The sequence below is a fragment of the Chelonia mydas genome, chromosome 11 (assembly GCF_015237465.2).
Source record: "Chelonia mydas isolate rCheMyd1 chromosome 11, rCheMyd1.pri.v2, whole genome shotgun sequence".
Lineage (NCBI taxonomy): Eukaryota > Metazoa > Chordata > Testudines > Cheloniidae > Chelonia > Chelonia mydas.
This window is the reverse complement of record NC_051251.2, coordinates 40,201,131-40,219,406: the sequence shown is the minus strand read 5'-3', so window position 1 is coordinate 40,219,406 and position 18,276 is coordinate 40,201,131. Positions and strand designations below refer to the sequence as shown.

The following is an 18,276-nucleotide window of genomic DNA, read 5'->3' as shown; positions in this document are numbered from 1 at the left end:
ATTACAGGAGAGGTGCGGAACATGTTTCCTAGGAGACAACGGATGTTGATTCACCTGCCTGTTGGCATGTAAATTCAGCTTTGTGAGCTAATACCCCAGACACATATTTACATATGAAGTCAACAGTTATAGGGAAGTCATCAGGGAAGAGAACCTTATCTAATCTTGAGATACACTTCAAAGGCTGGACACCAAAGGGGAGTGCTTCAAAGGGACTCAGGGACTGGGGTGCACCGATTGTTATGCCTGGCAAAATAAGGGCCAGCATTGCACAGAAGAGAGTGCTTGACGGTGGTGTCACAGAACTGACACCAGTTAAGCACAAGCAAGTCTCCCTCACACAGAAGGCAGGAGGGAAACAAGGTGACTCTCAGTCCTGGGTACCCAGAAATCCATTACATCTACAGCAGTGGTCACCAACCCGTAGATCGCAATCGACCTGTCGATCCTGGTCTCCCAGCTGATCGTGATCTCCGCCACAGCAACACAGCGGGATTGCCTGCTCCTAAGGCCCCAAGCCTGCCGCAGCCCCTGCAATTCCCAGAAGCAGCCAGCATCCTCATGGCTGGGGGGGGGCCGGGGGAGGCCATGCACTGCTCCTGCCTGAAAGCACTGCCCCCACAGCTCCCATTGGCCGGGAACATGGGAGCTGTGGCAAATGGGAGCTGCAGAGGTGGTATCTGCAGAGAGGGGCAGCATGCGGAGCCACATGCCCCTCACCAAGGGCTGTAGAGGCATGTTGGCCCCTTCCGGGAGAGGGGTGGCCACGTGGTGCACTACTGGCTGGCAGGGTGGGGGGGTGGCCCGGCTCGTGATGGGGAGGAGGTGCCGATGTGCCTGAGTGGGGTCAGGGCAGATAGGGAGCCTGCCTTAGACCCACTGCGCCGCCAACCGGGAGCTGCCCAAGGTAAGTGTCCCCCGGCAGGAGCCCAGCAGGGACCCGGCAGATACAGTATTTTGGCACAAACTATATTTTTCTGGTAAACTACAAAGATGATTTGTTTGGTTCAAAAGTTCCTTTTAAAATGCATTTTTCCATTTCCTATGTGCAGTTCTTTTTGTCTAACTTTAGAGCCGGCTAGCCATTGTTCAAGAAGGACCAGCGGCAGGGAAAAGAGAGGAGGTGCTGCATTTTACATCAAGAATCTACACACTTGTTCTGATGTCCAGAAGTAGGTGAGATGCAGACCAGTTGAAAGCCTCTGGGTAAAGATAAAAGGGGTAGGGATAGTAGGGATCTATTACAGACCACCAAATGAGAAAGAGGAGATGGAGGAGACATTTCTAGAACCGAAACATTCAAAACACAAGAACTGGTAGTACTGGGAGAGTTAAACTTTTCCACACCTTTTCGGTGGAGTTCTGTGAGAGGATGTGTTTAAGTACTTGGAAGTCTGGAGGGCACCCAGAGCAGCCAGCCAGTGGGTTCCAAAACTCAGAGATGGATGCCAGACGGAAGGTCTGTGCCCTGAGAGTGTGCCCTCAGGCCCCTAGATTAGGGCAATGGCTTGACTCCATTCAGGCTCCAGGAGCTTGAAACATACTAGGGATCCAGAGCAGCAGAGATTCCCCTCACAGTAGTCTTAGTAGGTAGCTTGAAGGAGGCACTGGAATATGTGCCAGTAGGTGACTCTGCAAGCAATCCCACTGAAATGAAGTCAACAGAAGCTTGTCAAAGAGAAGCTAGTGATTAGGTTTGACCTGCTATTGCACTTCATTTTTCTAATGACCATGATTTCACAAGCTCCATATTTCCTATCTGCCAGAAACATGCTGTAACTAGACTCACTTTCTATTAGCTAAGTTATCCTGAAAAGTCTGAACCTGTTGGTTATAGCTCTTATTTTTGCATCAGCTTTTCTTCATACACTCTACAAAAGGCATCTCTCTTTCAACTAAGAGCCTCATAAAATAAAAGGCAACACCCATGTACATAATCTACCGTGCTGCTTTTCTGAAGTGTGTACCCAGAAGGACAGTAATTAGAATATGGAAAAGGCTGGTTTGCACTGCTTTCCCAAAAGCAATTTGAAAAAGCTTTAGATGTCTAGTTGCTGGGTATATTATATTCTCATGTTCATAGAAAGCTTTATTAGTTATGTTCTGATCACCCAGTCTACACACATTCACTATGAAAATGAACTATTGATTTTTCTCTATTGATTTAACCCCTTACCAACTCCCCATATACATTCACAGTTCTGGGTTTTAGAGTCTCTGTGAAGTAAATCTTAGTAGCTGGGAAGATAAATCTCAGTTCTAAAACCATATGCTGTTGGCATTGTCCAGGTGAATTTCTCATTACAGGCTTTGACAGCACTCTTTGGCCAAACATGGGTGAGCGCCCACACTGCTGTCAGACTGTGACTTAGGCCCGGTTTACAGCTAAAACTGAGGTTGACTTAGCTACAGGGGTGTGAAAAATTTCAGCCTTGTGCAGTGTAGTTAGGTTGACTGAACCACTGTAGAAACAACTTGATGGAAGAGTTTTTCCATCAACCTAGCTACTTTTCTCAAAAGGTGTTGATTTACGACAACCGAAACACCCCTTCCATCCTATAGATGCTACTTCTATGACTTTTCTCAAATATTGGCAGTTTGTGTCCCTTATAATTGTTAACTCTGCAGCAAATAGTCCCTTCTGAATAGCTTATTGGCAACACTATATATAGTTGCCAACGTCAAGTCAACATACACACAAGTCAACAACATGACTCCAGTGTTAAAACCATCATGGCCCTCAGTTAACTGCAGATTACAGGACAAAAAGGGTTACTATCAAAAATTCAAATAATAAGTTTATAGAGAGTTTTAATAAGAAAATTCTTCTTTCTACTGCAGTAAAAACTTTTCCTTAAATCCCGAGCCTAATCAAAAAGGAAATGTGCAATTAGATAAGTCCTGCAAGAAGATTTCAGTTTATTCAAATAAACTGAAAACGCAGATAGTCACCTCACTTGGAAGAGGACCAATCTGTTATAATGTTTTATAGTAATAGAGACCATAGTTCAAACGGAGTTGCACGTTTATTCAGAACACCCAAACAGCCTCTTTGGTTTAACTCCATACATACGTACAGAGTAATATCAAGGAGGTAAACTGAAATTCATGAGATATTCATAAAGAGATACAGATCTCCCCCTGTCCAGTCCACATGTGGAGAAAGAGGAAAACTGCCATATGGTATTATATTTTACGGTGAGTAAGAACAGACAAACTGGATGGAGTTCAAGGTTTTTCAAGGTCTCAGAACAACTTATTTGTTCACAAAACTAACTGAAGATTGAGAGCTTAAGCCTCTGAAGTTAAAATCATTTACACACACACACACACGGTTTTTTCCCATGCTTTTTCCTTTTCAGTCTGATTTAAATAGAACATGAGGCAAACAACGCTGGAGCTCAAGTACAACTTTTGAGACCCTGATATTGTTGTAGACTGAAAGTTAGGCCATATGAGTTCTCCCATTTCTAGTTATTAGAACTCAGTTGGAGCTCAGCTGACAATAGCTAATGTTTCCCTGCTACATGTCGCAGGGAAAAAAAATATGTGAAAAGAAAAAACATTGATTGCTAATCACTGTTCTGGAGACATCACAGTCAGTCTCACCAAGTACAATTTGTGCAGATGAAAATGCAACTTAGGCTTATGCAGTTATCCTCTGTGCTCAGAATCCATCCAATATTATTCTCTGGTATGTATGAAAAAAGGATTTCTTTCTGACAGCTTCAAATGAGTGCATTATGTCACCTTCACCTAGGACCTGGCTCCCATAAACAGAGACTAAGGCTCACACCAAGTGAATATGGAGAAGTTTATAAGTGGGAGAACAGTGAGCAGTTTTCATCATGTTTCACTGTAGAAAGCAAAGGCCAGAGATGCAGCCAGTAGGTTTAATGGTTACAAAACTTTAGCACCATGTATGGTAGAACAGGGAAATAAAGTTATAACAGTGGTCCTTTATCAAGAATGGTAAAAAATAAACAGCTATGAACATTGAACCAAGAAAGCTTCAGACATGTCAACAACAGACTTGTGATCAGCAACACCTGGTTGCCTAGTTTGGGTGTGCCCTGAATAAACACGCATTTTCTTTTGAACTTCAACCTGTGCTTATGCAAACATCGCTTACTTTGAAGCACACTGCTTTGTAAGCGTGAGGAGACATTCAGAAACTGCTTTCGGTTTTGTTTTGCTGTGCATTTACAAGATGTACCTTGTGGGCCTGATTTTCAGAAGAATTGACCACCCAAAACTCTGTAGGAGCTCAGCAGTTCTGATAAAAATCAGGCCCCAACTCTTCATCAGCAGTTCAGCTATTTACACAGTTATTGTTCATTTGGCACTCAAGTCCCATGCAGTGTAGAATGTTCTTTAGACTCGAGTCAGCAGATGAAGTTATAGAAAAGGTGGTGCATGCTTACTCTGTCTTGGTATATACGGGTATCTCCAAGATTCCTCATTCCCTTGGGAGAAGGATGCACGAGCATAAAGAAGTATACAAGCATAGCTTAGACAGTGGCGTTGGAACAGTTTTTATAGTGGGGATACTGAAAGCCATTGAACAAAACTGTAAACCCTGTATATGATGGAAACCACTTCAAGCCAGGGGATGCTTCCATACCCCCAGCATCCCTAGTTGCAGCTCCCCTGATCTTAGATGTTGCTGAGGAGATTACTGACTGTAAAATACAGACTGCAGGTTCTGTACAGTACACTAAAACAGGGCTTCTAAGGCACTTTTCCATGGTGTGTACTACAACCAGAGAGAGCACCTTATGGAGCATCTCTCATTCTTGATCCTGGGGACCTCCACCCTTCCCAATCATAATATCCCTATAGAAACTACACCAATTGCTTACATGGGAAAGTAATATTAGGAAAATGTATTTTTAGCTATGATTTAGCAGTTGGAAACAAGGGAGAGAGCCAACATCATGCACAGAGCCAGCTCTACACGGACCACATCAGAGAACCACAATTTGAGAACCACTGCTTTAAGGTTTTATTAAGATTCCTGCGCGTTGTACAGTATAGTCTCTTTCCATATATTTTACAACAGAATACTTCTGAGTTGCTCATTAAAATAAAATGGCTCAACTGGACTCTTGTTTGCCAAGCAAGAATACCTGTATGCACCCTCTAAGAAGTACTGGGCACATATTGCTCTCATTTCTTAGATACATCGGGATGTTCCATCTTATCACAAGTACCACACATCCTATGCTAAAGGTGCAGAGGGCTCTGAGCACAACACACAAGTTAAGATACCTGAGGCTCCATTATTTTTAAGTGTTTATAAACTTTTTAGGGATGATAAAGGTTAAAGAGAACAGTCATTTAAAAGTAACAGATACAATCCACTAAGATAACGCTTTAAACAAATCTTTCTTTTTTCTAGGCTGGATCCTTATGTGGCTATTTACTGTATAGCAGCTTGCTTGTGTATGTCTGAAACTAACTGCAATTTTTTCATTTCTTAGAAATAAATATATGCATTACTCATGAATTTCCATATCATTTTGTACAACTTGTTTCTTTCAAAATGTCCCTAAGTATATTTGCATCTTAATACCCCAAGTCTTAGCAAGCATACTATCATAAGATGGTAACTTTATATCAACATATATTTCAGTTAAAAAGTTAAACGCAGTCTGTCCATTTGGTGTGGATCATTTTCGCTTGCTTGTTTTTAGAGTTCATCGACCTACTAGCCGCCTTTCCTTTAGCCTAGTTTTATTCCTTTCCATCTCACCTTCCCAAACCACGTTGTTTCTACCAGTCCTGGGATAGAGATGTTTTCTCCAGTTCCAACTTGATTTTGAAATGTAAAAAAAAAAAAAAAAAAAAAAAACCACCACACGGTGCCACAGAATGGATTTTAACAACAGTTATTCTACAGCGGGTCTGGCTATTTCTATGAGCAATTTGCCAGATAACAGTTTTGCAAAGAATGACAGTCAAGTTTGGAGTGAAGCTTTGCCTAGTTTAACAAAAAAAAATTGGACTGGCACACACTGTGGCTGATGAAAGATTTACGCCTATAAAAACACCAGGCATCTAATCAATATACTGATTTGGGAACTGTTGTTTTATTTTGTGAGATGGAGAAACCAGACAGCAATAAATTAGATCTGGAAACCAATCTCCTCTGTAATTAGCCTCACATGGAATACCATTTGTGGGAAGTCAGCCTACCTGCCCTGTTTCTGAATGGCAAGTTATCTGCATTATTTAAAAATCAAGGTTAGTTGTATTTTAAAAACATATGCATTGCATGCAGCATTTTAATCTGCTCAGCTATTTCTATGACAAAAATTTTGTGCAAATCACTTAATCTCACTTTCCCACATTTTCCCTCTCTCTAAAATGAATTAACACCCACTATTGCAACTTGCTTTGAGATCATCAGATGAAAGATACTATACCGGTTGTTTTTTTAAGACTGTTTATTACCAAAACAGGTTTCTAACAAACTTTAGATAATATGACTTTTTTCCCCACTTTGATAACTCCATTATGCAAATTTACAATGGCTCCAACCTATTACAAATTCAGTCCATCAAATGAGCCAGATCCAACTAACTTTATCTGAAGCTTCTACTGAAATAGCTATTTAAAACTTAGACTGTTTCTCATACCTTCCATGCAAGGAAAGAGACTTTTTTCTGCCTAGGCATCATGATTGGAAGAAAGGGGTGAATTAGGACTTGTCTGCATACAAAAACTGTACCACTTACCCTCCCAAGAGTGGGTGCAGATACATCTAAATAAAGGTGTATATAGCTTATTCCTATAGCAAAGGGGGAAAAGCTGTACTGATATAAGGCCACCTTAATATCAATCAATATAACTCCATCCACACTAGTGGTTGCACCTATTTAATTTCAGTACAAAAAAAAAAAAATCCCTACTAATCATAATAGTTAAATTGTTTTAAAAAAAAATTAAAGCATGGAAAAGGACTAATTCTTCCTAACAAAAACCTGACATGCAATTGCAACAATGTGGAAATTCCTGCAATCTCCAAGGTTACTGCTACATACCAGCCACTTTTTTTCCACCACCACCAATCTGTGTCTTCATTCCAAGCCTCAATTCACTGTTATTCCCTCTGCAGAGACCAGTCTAAAAGCTTCTTCCTCAGCATACTTACGAGAGGGGAACTGAAATTGTGAGCGGAAGATTTCTCTAGATATAAAAAGGAAGTTTTAAGACTCCTGTCTCTAGAATATTAGACCACACAATGCTCTTTTAAATGCTACTGTGCAAATGAAAATCTAAATGGCATGTTTGTCCCAAATTCTGCTCTTTTGAAACAACACCTCACACAGCATTGTGGGCCCTGTTTTATGCACAAGACATGCTTCTGAAGGCACTTTCTTACACCTCTTCATCTTGATACACACATGCTCTCTCTTTCTTCCCTTCTTCAGCTGACTGGGTCACAGTTTCACTCTAAAAAGCGATACAAATCTTCGTGTGCCAGTCCATGAGATTAATGCTGCAACTGGTGCTTGGGAAGCTATTTGCCAGCTGACGCTTTCAGCGTTCTGATTCTACGCAGAGCCTCAATTCTTAGCTCCAGGAGTCATTTCTGTACAGACTGGAATTGGAGCAACACACACAAATAGCAAGTATGCCACAGCCGACATCACCCCTTCGGTTTCAGTTTTCATTTGAACAATGAGGGCTGGGGGACAGACTCTTCTTCAGTTCTTCCCTCCTCAGACTTTTGCTGGTAACAGTCATGGTCTTCAGATAAACTTTACCCATCCCACTGACATCTCGCATTCTCAGTCTGGAAGGTACCAGATGTTTTACTTATTATTAAAATGGATGTGTTAAGTATTATGACCCTTTTGGACAAAAGAATGATTCATCAATAGCTTCACTGAAGACACGAGGTTTACAGTTTAAGTAGGCGGCATGATTGTGTTGTATGTGTCTGACTACATGGCAGAGGTCTGCCCATCTGTCTGTGCATGTCTACATCAGCCTAGTCTGGAAGAAAGAAGCAGAACAGCTGTGTTACTGTTCAGCCCTTTCTTTTTCCAATAACTTTTATGCATAGTTCTTGGACTGGATTTAAGTTCAATGATTTTTATAACTCACTACCTTTGCTCAAGGACAGCATGAACACTTGACAAAAGAATTCTTTTCCTTCTGTCCTCAACCCGTACATTCCAATATTAATTTAAACTGAACAAGGACAACTGCTTTCTCCCTCTTTCCCCAATTGAAGGTCTGCCCTTGTTTGCACTGACTATGTACAATTTTTGTTCTGTTTGCACTGGCCTACCCTCACCTTCAGTCTGGGAGTATGCAAGGTTAGTTTTTAGATCTGATTCCTTTCCTATTTCTGAGACAATACTGTACCCTGATCACATCAGAATTGACTAAGCTAGCCATATATGATGTTCAGAAGGTTGATTTATATACTGTAATATTATGCAATAAAAACTGTCTTGAATACTGGACTATAATCACAAATTCACCCCTTTCAGAAAGGGTGAGTGCAATAAAAGGGAAGGGTAGGAACTTAAAGCAATTTTGGTAAAAAGAACAAGTTATATTTAGGCTTGGCTGAATTCAATGTTTATCATTTTAACAGCTAAATCTTAAAAATAAATATTGACTTGTTTTGTTATCTGTTTAAATTCTCCCAGTTGTAGGAAATTGCAGAGAAGGTCAATGACAGTAGACGCAGAGATTCAAACATGTACAGCTTTATAACTGTTAAAATACAAATTGTCAGCATCCCGTGTCAAAATATGCAAATTAAATATCCTTAAATCAAACTCAAATTAGTTCTCAAGCAACATTTTTTTTCTACTTTGCCTATCTGTACATTTCAATTACCATCAATGGAAAAATTGTGTGTTGGTTTGGTGTATGCGGTGAAATCGACGTTTATCGACATTCACTAATAAAAATCTAATCCTTCCAAGCCTAGTTATATTATAGAGATGTTCTTGCAAAGGCTGCCACATCCATGTTTTCTGCACACAGTAATATCTCAGCTTGCAGAACACCGTTAAAAGAAAAGGAGTACTTGTGGAACCTTAGAGACTAACAAATTTATTAGAGCATAAGCTTTCGTGAGCTACAGCTCACTTCACCGGATGCTGTTAGTTATTGTTCCAAACACAATGTTATTGTTCCAACCTAATGAGAGACTAATAGAGCTTCCAAGGATTTCTAATGGAGCTGCCTGAGACCTTCTGAAGTCAGAAAGAGAGCCTATCAACCCATACTGCTTCTTAGCTCATCATCGCTGCCATCTGCACATATCCTCTTTTCAAGAGTCAAGGCCAGATTCAACCCCCATATAAGCTACTGAAACTCCATCAAAGAAAATGAAATGGCATGGGCTCACATTAGGACTGTATTTGGCCCTCAGCCTCAACATACTTAAAGATGAAAATCTATTAAACCAAGCAGAGTGATTGGCTGTGCGCATCTTCCAATAGTTAAAGAAAAGTTTCACAACCTTTAATTGCAGCTGCTGGTCTAACTTGTTTTTTTGAAAGTTGGAGACTGAATTTGAGGCTATTTATCATCATTATGCACCCTGGGCGAAATCCTACAGTCCTTCCTTAGGCAAAACTCCCCCTGAAGTCAAAGGAACAAAGCAATGAATTGTTCTTTTGTTTGGTCCTAATATTTAACAATGCTGTTTTAAAAGACATTGTGCTAAAGAAATATGTCACCCTGTTCTCTTGCTTAGTTAGAGTGGGTACAGTCTGAGGCCTTGCCTACACTTTTAAAAGTTTTACTGCTTTAACTTTACTCACACAGTTGAAGCAGCAATATCCCTCCAGTGTAGATGCAGTTTTACCCGCATAAGAGCATTCATACCTGCACATCTTATTCCAATTCAGCAAAGCAAAATAAGCTATAGATGTATAAACCACCTTATTCTGATATAACTGCATCTACACTAGGGCTTTTACCAGCATAATTATGTCAGGAAAAAAAAAAAATCAAACCCCTTACCAGTAGAACTACATTGTAAAACTTTCTGAGTGTAGTGTAGACTAGGCCTGAGAAACGGACCTCAGGGAATAGCTTCATTGAGATCATGAATGGGTTGCTTATTCCAAGATTCCAATTTTACATTGTTTAAACATTCTCCACTGTAAAATGACAAGTCCTACAATTCATAGTACAGTGGGTGCATGTGTTTGCAGAAATACATTGTTGCAGTATTATCCTCCTCAATCTTTTGACATAATTCAGCCTCCCTTTTGCCTTGAGGCTCTCAAGATGCTATAGGCTTCAGTGGCTCTCTCAAGTGGACAAAGTTGTGCCAATTAGAGTATCAGTTTTAAAACTAAAAATTAAACTTTTAAACTTAAATATCTAGCGATGTGATTCTAAACCATTTTGGTAATAGCCTTGTGTGAACACTTATTTTTGGTTTAATAATTGCTTGTTTCAATTTAAATTAAACCAGTTCCTGGTCAAGTTAAACTAAACTGAACTGAGCTTGATTTAAACAAACAAAAATAAGAGTGTCCACACAGCCTTTTGTTCCAGGTTAACTATATAACTTTTTTTTTTTAAGTCACATCTTGGTAAAACCAGGGCAACTTTTTAGTGTAGATTAGCTCAGAGACCCCACTTGCTCCCAGTTCTCCTCCTACATCTCTGACCACTCTTTCAACCTCTCCTGTAGTGGGTGATGATCCTCCACGTCAATGTCCTTCAGAGTTCTGTCCTTGAACTCCGAAATCTCTCCTCCTCCATCTGTTGTAATAGGAATGGGAGTCATAAGTGACCCCTTTCTCGTGATAGTAGTAACCTTTTTCAACCCATGTCAAGAGACTGGGCCAGGTAATGGGAACGGTGGTAAGAGACTGCTTTCTATGTGTGGCACACTTATTACAGCATATAGTTCCTTATCAACTGTCTCGAGATGAGCCACAGCTAACTCAAATGCAGAGGAAAAAAACCCGAGCTCTATCTTTCCTTGCAAAACCTCCCTTTCTCCTCCACTGGTGAAAATTCCATAATTCTCCCTGTCACTTATGCTAACAAACCAAATCGCTTTCAGTTCCCTCCCTTTCTCCCATCACATTGATATCAATGATCTTATCACTTTTCTTTCTGTATCCTCTCCAAAAATCTCTTTCTTCTCCATTGCTAACACCAAACCCATTCCCAAGCCATAATGCTCTCACACCTCAACTTCCACACCCTGTTTCTCCTCTCCAGCCTCTCTGACACTCATCTTGCCCCCTCCAATCTGTCTAATCTGCAGCTACAAACTGACCTACTGTCACACAAAGGCGGAAAGGAATCCTCTGGATTAGGTTAGCCAAGTATGGGATGTGAGAGAGAACAGGTGTATGTCTACACTACAAGCACTGCTGCAGCTACACCGTGGTAGCATAGACACCACAGCGACAGAATAGGTTTTTCCATCACTGTAGTAAATCCGTCACCTCTAGAGGTAGGTAGGTCAATGGAAGAATTCTTCTATCGACCCAGCGGTGTCTACACTGGGACTTAGATCAGCTTAACTATGTTTCTCAGGGTGTTAAGATTTTTCATGCCCCATAGCAACATAGCTAGATTGACTTAAGTTTTATGTGTAGGAGGGGGCACAAGCTTCCAATTGTCCCGGGGGTGCTCAGCCCCAGGCCCTGCCACCACTCCACCAAAACCCCACCCTCGGGCTGCCTCTTCCCGCCCCCGCTCTACCCCCACCCCGCCTCCACACCCCATCCCTGCTCCTCCCATCACCTTCTGTACACTGTGGAACAGCTGATCGTGGTGGGTGGGTGGGAAGTGCTGGGGGTGTGGGAGAGGTAGCTTGGCTGCTAAGCACCCACTCATTTTTTCCCCACCTGGAACACCCACAGAGTCAGCATCTATGGGCACAAGGACAAAATCTCAAAGGATCAGAGAAAATGGATCACCCACCAAAGGCACTGGAAGAACAGTCAGAGCAGTAGGAGAATCAAGAGAGCATAGAGTCTACTCTAAGGGCAAAATTTTCAAAACCATTGACATGACCAGGGATCTTAAGTCATATGTTCCAAAGTGACATAGGCATGAAGAGCCAGATTAACAAAAGCATTTATGTGCCTAAAGACTAGGACCCGATTTAAAACTTATTTTGACATAGTTACAGCACTCAGTGTGAAAAATCCATGGACCTACCTACTGTCACTCAACACTGACAGAAAAACCATTTCCATCAGTATAGACTGAGTCTATACTGTTGGGTTACAGCAACCTTCATCTAGGTCCTCAACATCTTGACTTCTGCCATCTCCTTCTGTCTTGCCTTAACAAAATATTATCCCTTTAAATCTATTCAAAATACTAATTTCACTGGGGCTACTCATGCACGTAAAGTTACGCACAGACTGAAATGCTCATACGATTAGCAGTCTAATTCACAACATTCAGGCTGATATTCTTTCAATCTCTGTGACTTGGCAAAGAACTAAATCAAAAGTAACTCCATGGAGTCAACGTGAATTGTGACATTTTACTCTATCTACAAATATCATTATGACGTACATATAAATTCCTCGTTTTATAATTATAAATATTTGTTTAAATTATCATTTGACTCTAGGAATATATTATCCATTGCATCCCGTGAATGAGGAAAAGGATGATCAAAAGCAAACGCTGTGCTTTATTAAAGGCAACTGCTGTTAGCCCTTTATCTGAGTTATACTTCTTCAGACTTCTCCAGCCCTCATCCTACTGATGATTTTAACAATTCTCACTGACTCAAACACTACCAGTAGGGAAATGAAAATCATCTATCTATCTTAAAAACCTCATCAGGTAAGGGGCAGGAGGAGGAAGAGATTAAGGAAATGTAACAGAGGTAACTGTGGTTGCCTTTAATTAAATTTAGTTTGCTTTTATCACCCTCTTCATCATTCACAGGCTGAAATGGGTAATATATTCCTAGATTCAAATGATGGTGTCTGAGCCTTCTTTATTTGCTGCTTGGTTGTTGTTGGGTTGTTTGTGGTTTATTTGTTTTTTGTTGTTTTTGTTTTGTTTTGTTTTTTGCTAAAGATCCAGTTACATGGCATGAGACAAATGTATTCAGTTTTGATTTTATAAGGTTTTTCAGTTTAGAATGAGGGCCCATGCCAAAAGAGGTCATGGCTGCGTATAAAACAATCTTTACAAAAGAGCTGGAAAACATGCTGAAAAGGAGAAATATAGCTGGGGATTCACAGGTATTCCACCATCACTTCCCTCTCACCATAGCCTTATTCTCAGCTGTGACAGTGAAAAGAATCATTTTTAAGCAACATATGGGCTCAATTTCTGTCAACTCCTCTCCCACTGGTTGGCCTACCTCCCTGGAACACCTGGACAGTAGACACAGCTTGTCCTGCCTATAACCAGTCATGTTTGGCATAGCTTCCACTAGGATCAGTACCCAGTAGGCATTCCAAATAGGAATTATGAAAATGAGTGCTATTAATTTTGCAAACATAAGATCAAGTCTGGAAGTTCTCATTTAGAATTTCTCCGTTTTTTTTTTTTCCCCAGCACAACCTCCATCATCTTCAATTAGATTTTTGTCTAAGTAACGGCTGAGTAAAAACAGGTTCAGATTCTGATGTCAGTTACATAATCGGTTACATCAGAAATTGGACCTGAATAAGGAGTTCAGGATTTGACCCATAGACTAAACACTTTTCCTGCCCCAGACAGTTTAAAAAATGTAAAACCTCTGGAAGGCAATATCATCATCATCTTGTAAGGGTTTCTATCTATCCTAATCTGGTCTCCATTACTGTTTGAGCCCCACACAATCTTTCACCTGTTTAGCCTCACAACAGCCCTGTGAGGTAGGGAAGTGCTATATTCTCATTTTAATAGATTTTCTCATGGTCACACAAGAAATCTGCAGCTAAGCAGGGAACAGAACCCAGGCTTCCGGAGTTCCAGGCTAGTACTCTAATCACTGGACCATCCTTTCTTATTCTACTTTTGGGAGAGTCAGATTGAAAGAAAAAAGTGGTCAAAGTGTCTTTACATACCCAAAGTACCTAGCAGCCTTTGAATGTAGCTACTGTAGTTTGGTTTGTCTTTTTAGAATTTTGGTTTTTTCCTTTCCATGAAAGTTTAGATCCAGAAAGCCATGTCAAAGTTGAAAGAATCTATGGGTTTTCTCCATCCACAGATTTGGATTGCTCTCAGGTATGGAGAAGGCAATTTCATGCTAATAATCTTTAAGAAGTTTCAGTTAAATTTCAGGTTTCAGAGTAGCAGCCGTGTTAGTCTGTATTCGCAAAAAGAAAAGGAGTACTTGTGGCACCTTAGAGACTAACAAATTTATTTGAGCATAAGCTTTCGTGAGCTACAGCTCACCTCATCGGATGCATTCAGTGGAAAATACAGTGGGGAGATTTATATACATAAATTGTTTCATATACATAAATATTGTTTCATGTTCTCTATGTATATAAATCTCCCCACTGTATTTTCCACTGAATGCATCCAATGAAGAGAGCTGTAGCTCATGAAAGCTTATGCTCAAATAAATTTGTTAGTCTCTAAGGTGCCACAAGTACTCCTTTTCTTTTTAGTTAAATTTTACAGACTCAGAGTACCGTGACTGCCTTCCAAAGGATTATTAGTGACCCATGAATAACTGCAATTGTCCCTGCACATTCTGATACACTTACTAGCAGCACTGACAGTACCATGGGGTTCTAATAAACTTAAGATAATTCTTTTATTGAGAAAAAGTAAAATGAGATAAGCTTTCAAGAATCACATGCATAAGCTGTTACATAGGACCATGATGTATGATTCTAAAAGGCAATTTTTTGGGTTTAGATTTTCATTCTTTAGCATTGGAGAAGTTTGTGTCCTCAATAACTATGGAATTCTTATAGCTCTGGATTTAAACCCATGCAACCTCCCTGAAATCAATGAAATTGTATACAGCGCAAGTCAGGGCAGAATGTGGCCCTGGAAGTTTTAAGTAAGGTTATCAGGTAACTTTCTTGCTGGCTTCACTTCTTCTCTTATGCACTATGGATTCTCTTTGGACTCCATGCTCTTCTTTTTGAATTAAAATAAAATATTAGTTTTGGTCTTTCATAAATCCTCACATAGTATATCTCCCATAGATAACATATACAGTAAAATCTGTAAATGTGTTCAGATTTATAGAGACCAGGTGGGTGAAGTAATATCTTTTATTGGACCAATTTCACACAGGACCAAATACTTCTGCATTCAGTTACTGCCATGGGTCTCCCTGAAGCCATATAAAGGAACATTTTATTTTGCTCCGGGTCTTCCATGAACAAGGCCTTTATTATGATTATGTTGGAAACACCTGATTTATTTGCCCAGCCCTTCCAGAAGGAGCTCACATCTGTAGTGTGAAGCAGGTTCAGTCTTGAACACCAGTGATTCTATTGCAGAAATACACACATATCATCACTTGAATTGCTTTTGATCCAGTCATCATGTAAGTCAGCCAGAACCTAGGCAGATTATTTTAACTCAAAAATTCAATTCACATTTTATCAGAAATAGCCTACTTCATCTCAGGACAATGTCTAGATTAATTCCTACATCAGCAAAGAGAGAGAAAAACACAGATCAGCATTTTGTGATTATGCAGCAAGAGTACAGCTCATCAGTACAGTTATAATAAACAGGTTTCAGAGTAGCAGCCGTGTTAGTCTGTATTCACAAAAAGAAAAGGAGTACTTGTGGCACCTTAGAGACTAACCAATTTCTGCACAAATGGGAGCAGATTTAAAAATGGACGGTAAATACTGATGCTGTAGAACTAAAGATTTACTAATATGCATCAGTTTCTTCATTTGCTTCAGTCTGCTTTTCCCTAAGAGGAGTACACTTGCTTTCCTGAGCGCTTCATTCTGATGCCACTGCTGCTGGCTTGATTTAAGAACACTGAAGTCCTTTGGGGGGCAAGGTCCTTTTGTTGTCATACGCCCCTTCGGAATTCTTTGTTCGCAGTGACCAAGAATGCAAGGTCAGTGTGAGCCTGGTGGAAAACACGTCTCTCTGCAGCATTGCTGTTCCCCCGAAGAAACCCTCTTTAGTTTTAAATCATTATGACATGAAAAAAAGTGTGAGGTTTTCAACTAGACATTTATGACGGAGCTCGCCCTTGACTGCTGCACGAGTGCACACTAGTACAGAGATTTTGGTTTGCCCCTTGGCTTTTAAACAATCAAGCTCAGCTCAGACATTTTGAGTTAAACCAATGCGAATATACAGTAGGTCCTGTCGGCGGCCACACGGTTTCCCCTGCTCTGAAAAGCATCTGGTGTCCTCATCTACACAACTTTTCCTAACAGGTGGTTGTTCCGCCCTTGGAAAAAAAAAAGTCTCTTTTCCGTGCCCTGCAGCCAGAAGCCCGTGCAAGTCCGCACCCAAAGAGCCGCACGCACCTTGCGGAGAACTCGTAACGCGCACAACACGCGGAGTCCCGTCCCTCCCGCAGCGGCGCCGCCAGCTACCCAAACCCCAACCAGTGCTGCTGCCCGGGCGCGCCCCAGCTGCATTAGTAACCGCCGGCTTCGGCCGGGCCAAGGCGGCGGCCAACACACCCCTGAAACCGAGCGCCCAGGACGGAAGGAGAACGGGAGGGAGGGGACACGCTGCAGCGCCGCTAACCCGCTCCCACCTGCAGGGCTCGCCTGTGAAACACACACCCCGGCCCGCGCCCAGCCCGCAGCTCCACACAGCGCAGCCGGGGAGCAGGCGGCGCAGTCTGAACCTGCCTGGTCGCCCCGGACACATGCCAGGTCCCCCGCCCGCCCCAGGGACCCCCCGGCGGCGGAGAGCGGCTCCCGGCCGGGGCTGGGCGCAGCCAGCAGCGGCAGCGCGCCAGGGCTCGGCAGCCTGGCGGCGCCCTTGGCTCCTTTCTTCCCGCTGGTCCAGGAGCCTGCCCGGGGAGGGGCAGGGGGCCCCGCGCCGCGCTCCAGCGGGAAAGTTTCTGTGCGGAGGGGAAGGGGGAAGTTCCCGGGGCCGAGGGAATGGGGGGGGGGGGAAGCACTTACAGCCTCTTGTCCTGCGGCTGCAGCTGCCAGTGCATGGCCAGGGAGAAGCCGAAGAGGCTGCCCGGCTCCCCTTTCCGCAGGATCACATTGTCGGTGTCCAGGTTGAAGGCGGAGGCGAGGCAGGGGAAGAGGGACAGGTAGAGGAGCGTCTTCCCGGGGGCCATCCTCTCACGGCTCCGGCCGGGGACCGAGGGGGGAGCGAAGACCGGCTCCTGCGCTGTGCCCTTCGCCAGACTGCGACTGGCGCTCCCCAGCCGCTCCCCTCGCTGCCACACGCTGAATGAGCCCGTTGTTCTCCTGAGACTCCCAGGCTTTGCACTAAGTGACGAAGAGAGGCGAGCCCCGCCTCCCCAGCCACGCCGGGCCCCGGCCCTGCAGCCCTCAGCCTCTCCTAGCCCTGCCCTGCCTTTCTGTCCCTGCCAATCCCCCAGCCCCCGAACAGCACCACGAGGCTCTTCCAGCCCGGTTACTGCTATAAGTAACCTCTGCAACCGTCCAGGATTTAGAGCCTATCCCAGCCAATGCTTATCTGTACTGGGTCTTTTAGTCCCTGTTGCAAAGCACACACACACCCAAACTCTACATATACCGAAGTCTTCTCTAAACTGCCTTCAGGGCACTGTAGCCTCAAACCTCCATAATAGCTGAAGAGATCTGAGATTACCTTACTCCTAATCTATCATTGTTAATAAATAGTCTATCATTTTATCTCATGCAAATCACATTGCAAAACAGCTGCAGGGATGTTTTGTAATGTACATACCATCCTGGAAGGGTAAAGAGTGTCAGTGGTGATTCTTACTTTGTTTGCGGTTGACTTTTGTTACTGCATCCTGCATTCATTTTCTTTTCCTAACGTACAGTTTTTAAAAACCCTACAAAAATCAGTAACGGCATAGGACAGTAGTATGTATTCTTGGCCGTTAGTATGTGTTCTCTGAAAAGCAGGGGCAGACCAAGTTTTAGCTACAAAGACCAAACAGCCGTGAATCAGGAGTGATGATGCCTATGCTTCCATAGCATGGGTTTTTCTAGGTCTTTCATCAAAATGCAAGTATCCTTGTGATCCAAATGTTCTTACAACATGATGACGGCTTGTGATTAGAATCTACTGGATCTGAAGCTAACATGTTCAGTTAAGTCAGTTCTGTACATGACTAGTTTGAATTGGCTTGTATTTTTTCTCCTAAACCTTTTGCCAAACCCCTATGACAACACTGCTGTGGTGGAA

The 18,276-nt window shown here is 42.3% G+C and overlaps 1 protein-coding gene across 5 annotated transcripts in view; it reads right to left on the bottom strand.

Annotated features, from left to right (window-relative positions):
- The window catches only part of ITGA6 (integrin subunit alpha 6), a 62,049-nt gene extending 44,561 nt beyond the window's left edge, over positions 1–17,488 (bottom strand). For 3 of the 5 annotated variants that reach the window (XM_043525503.1, XM_037912189.2, XM_037912190.2), the window contains exon 1: positions 17,046–17,488. In XM_043525503.1, coding sequence (XP_043381438.1) covers positions 17,046–17,209 — 164 coding nt within the window. In that variant the 5' untranslated portion in view covers positions 17,210–17,488. The remainder of the gene's footprint in view (positions 1–17,045) is intronic. The other 2 variants (XM_043525504.1, XM_043525502.1) reach the window with 2 other exon arrangements.
- Between the last annotated feature and the right edge of the window lie 788 nt (positions 17,489–18,276).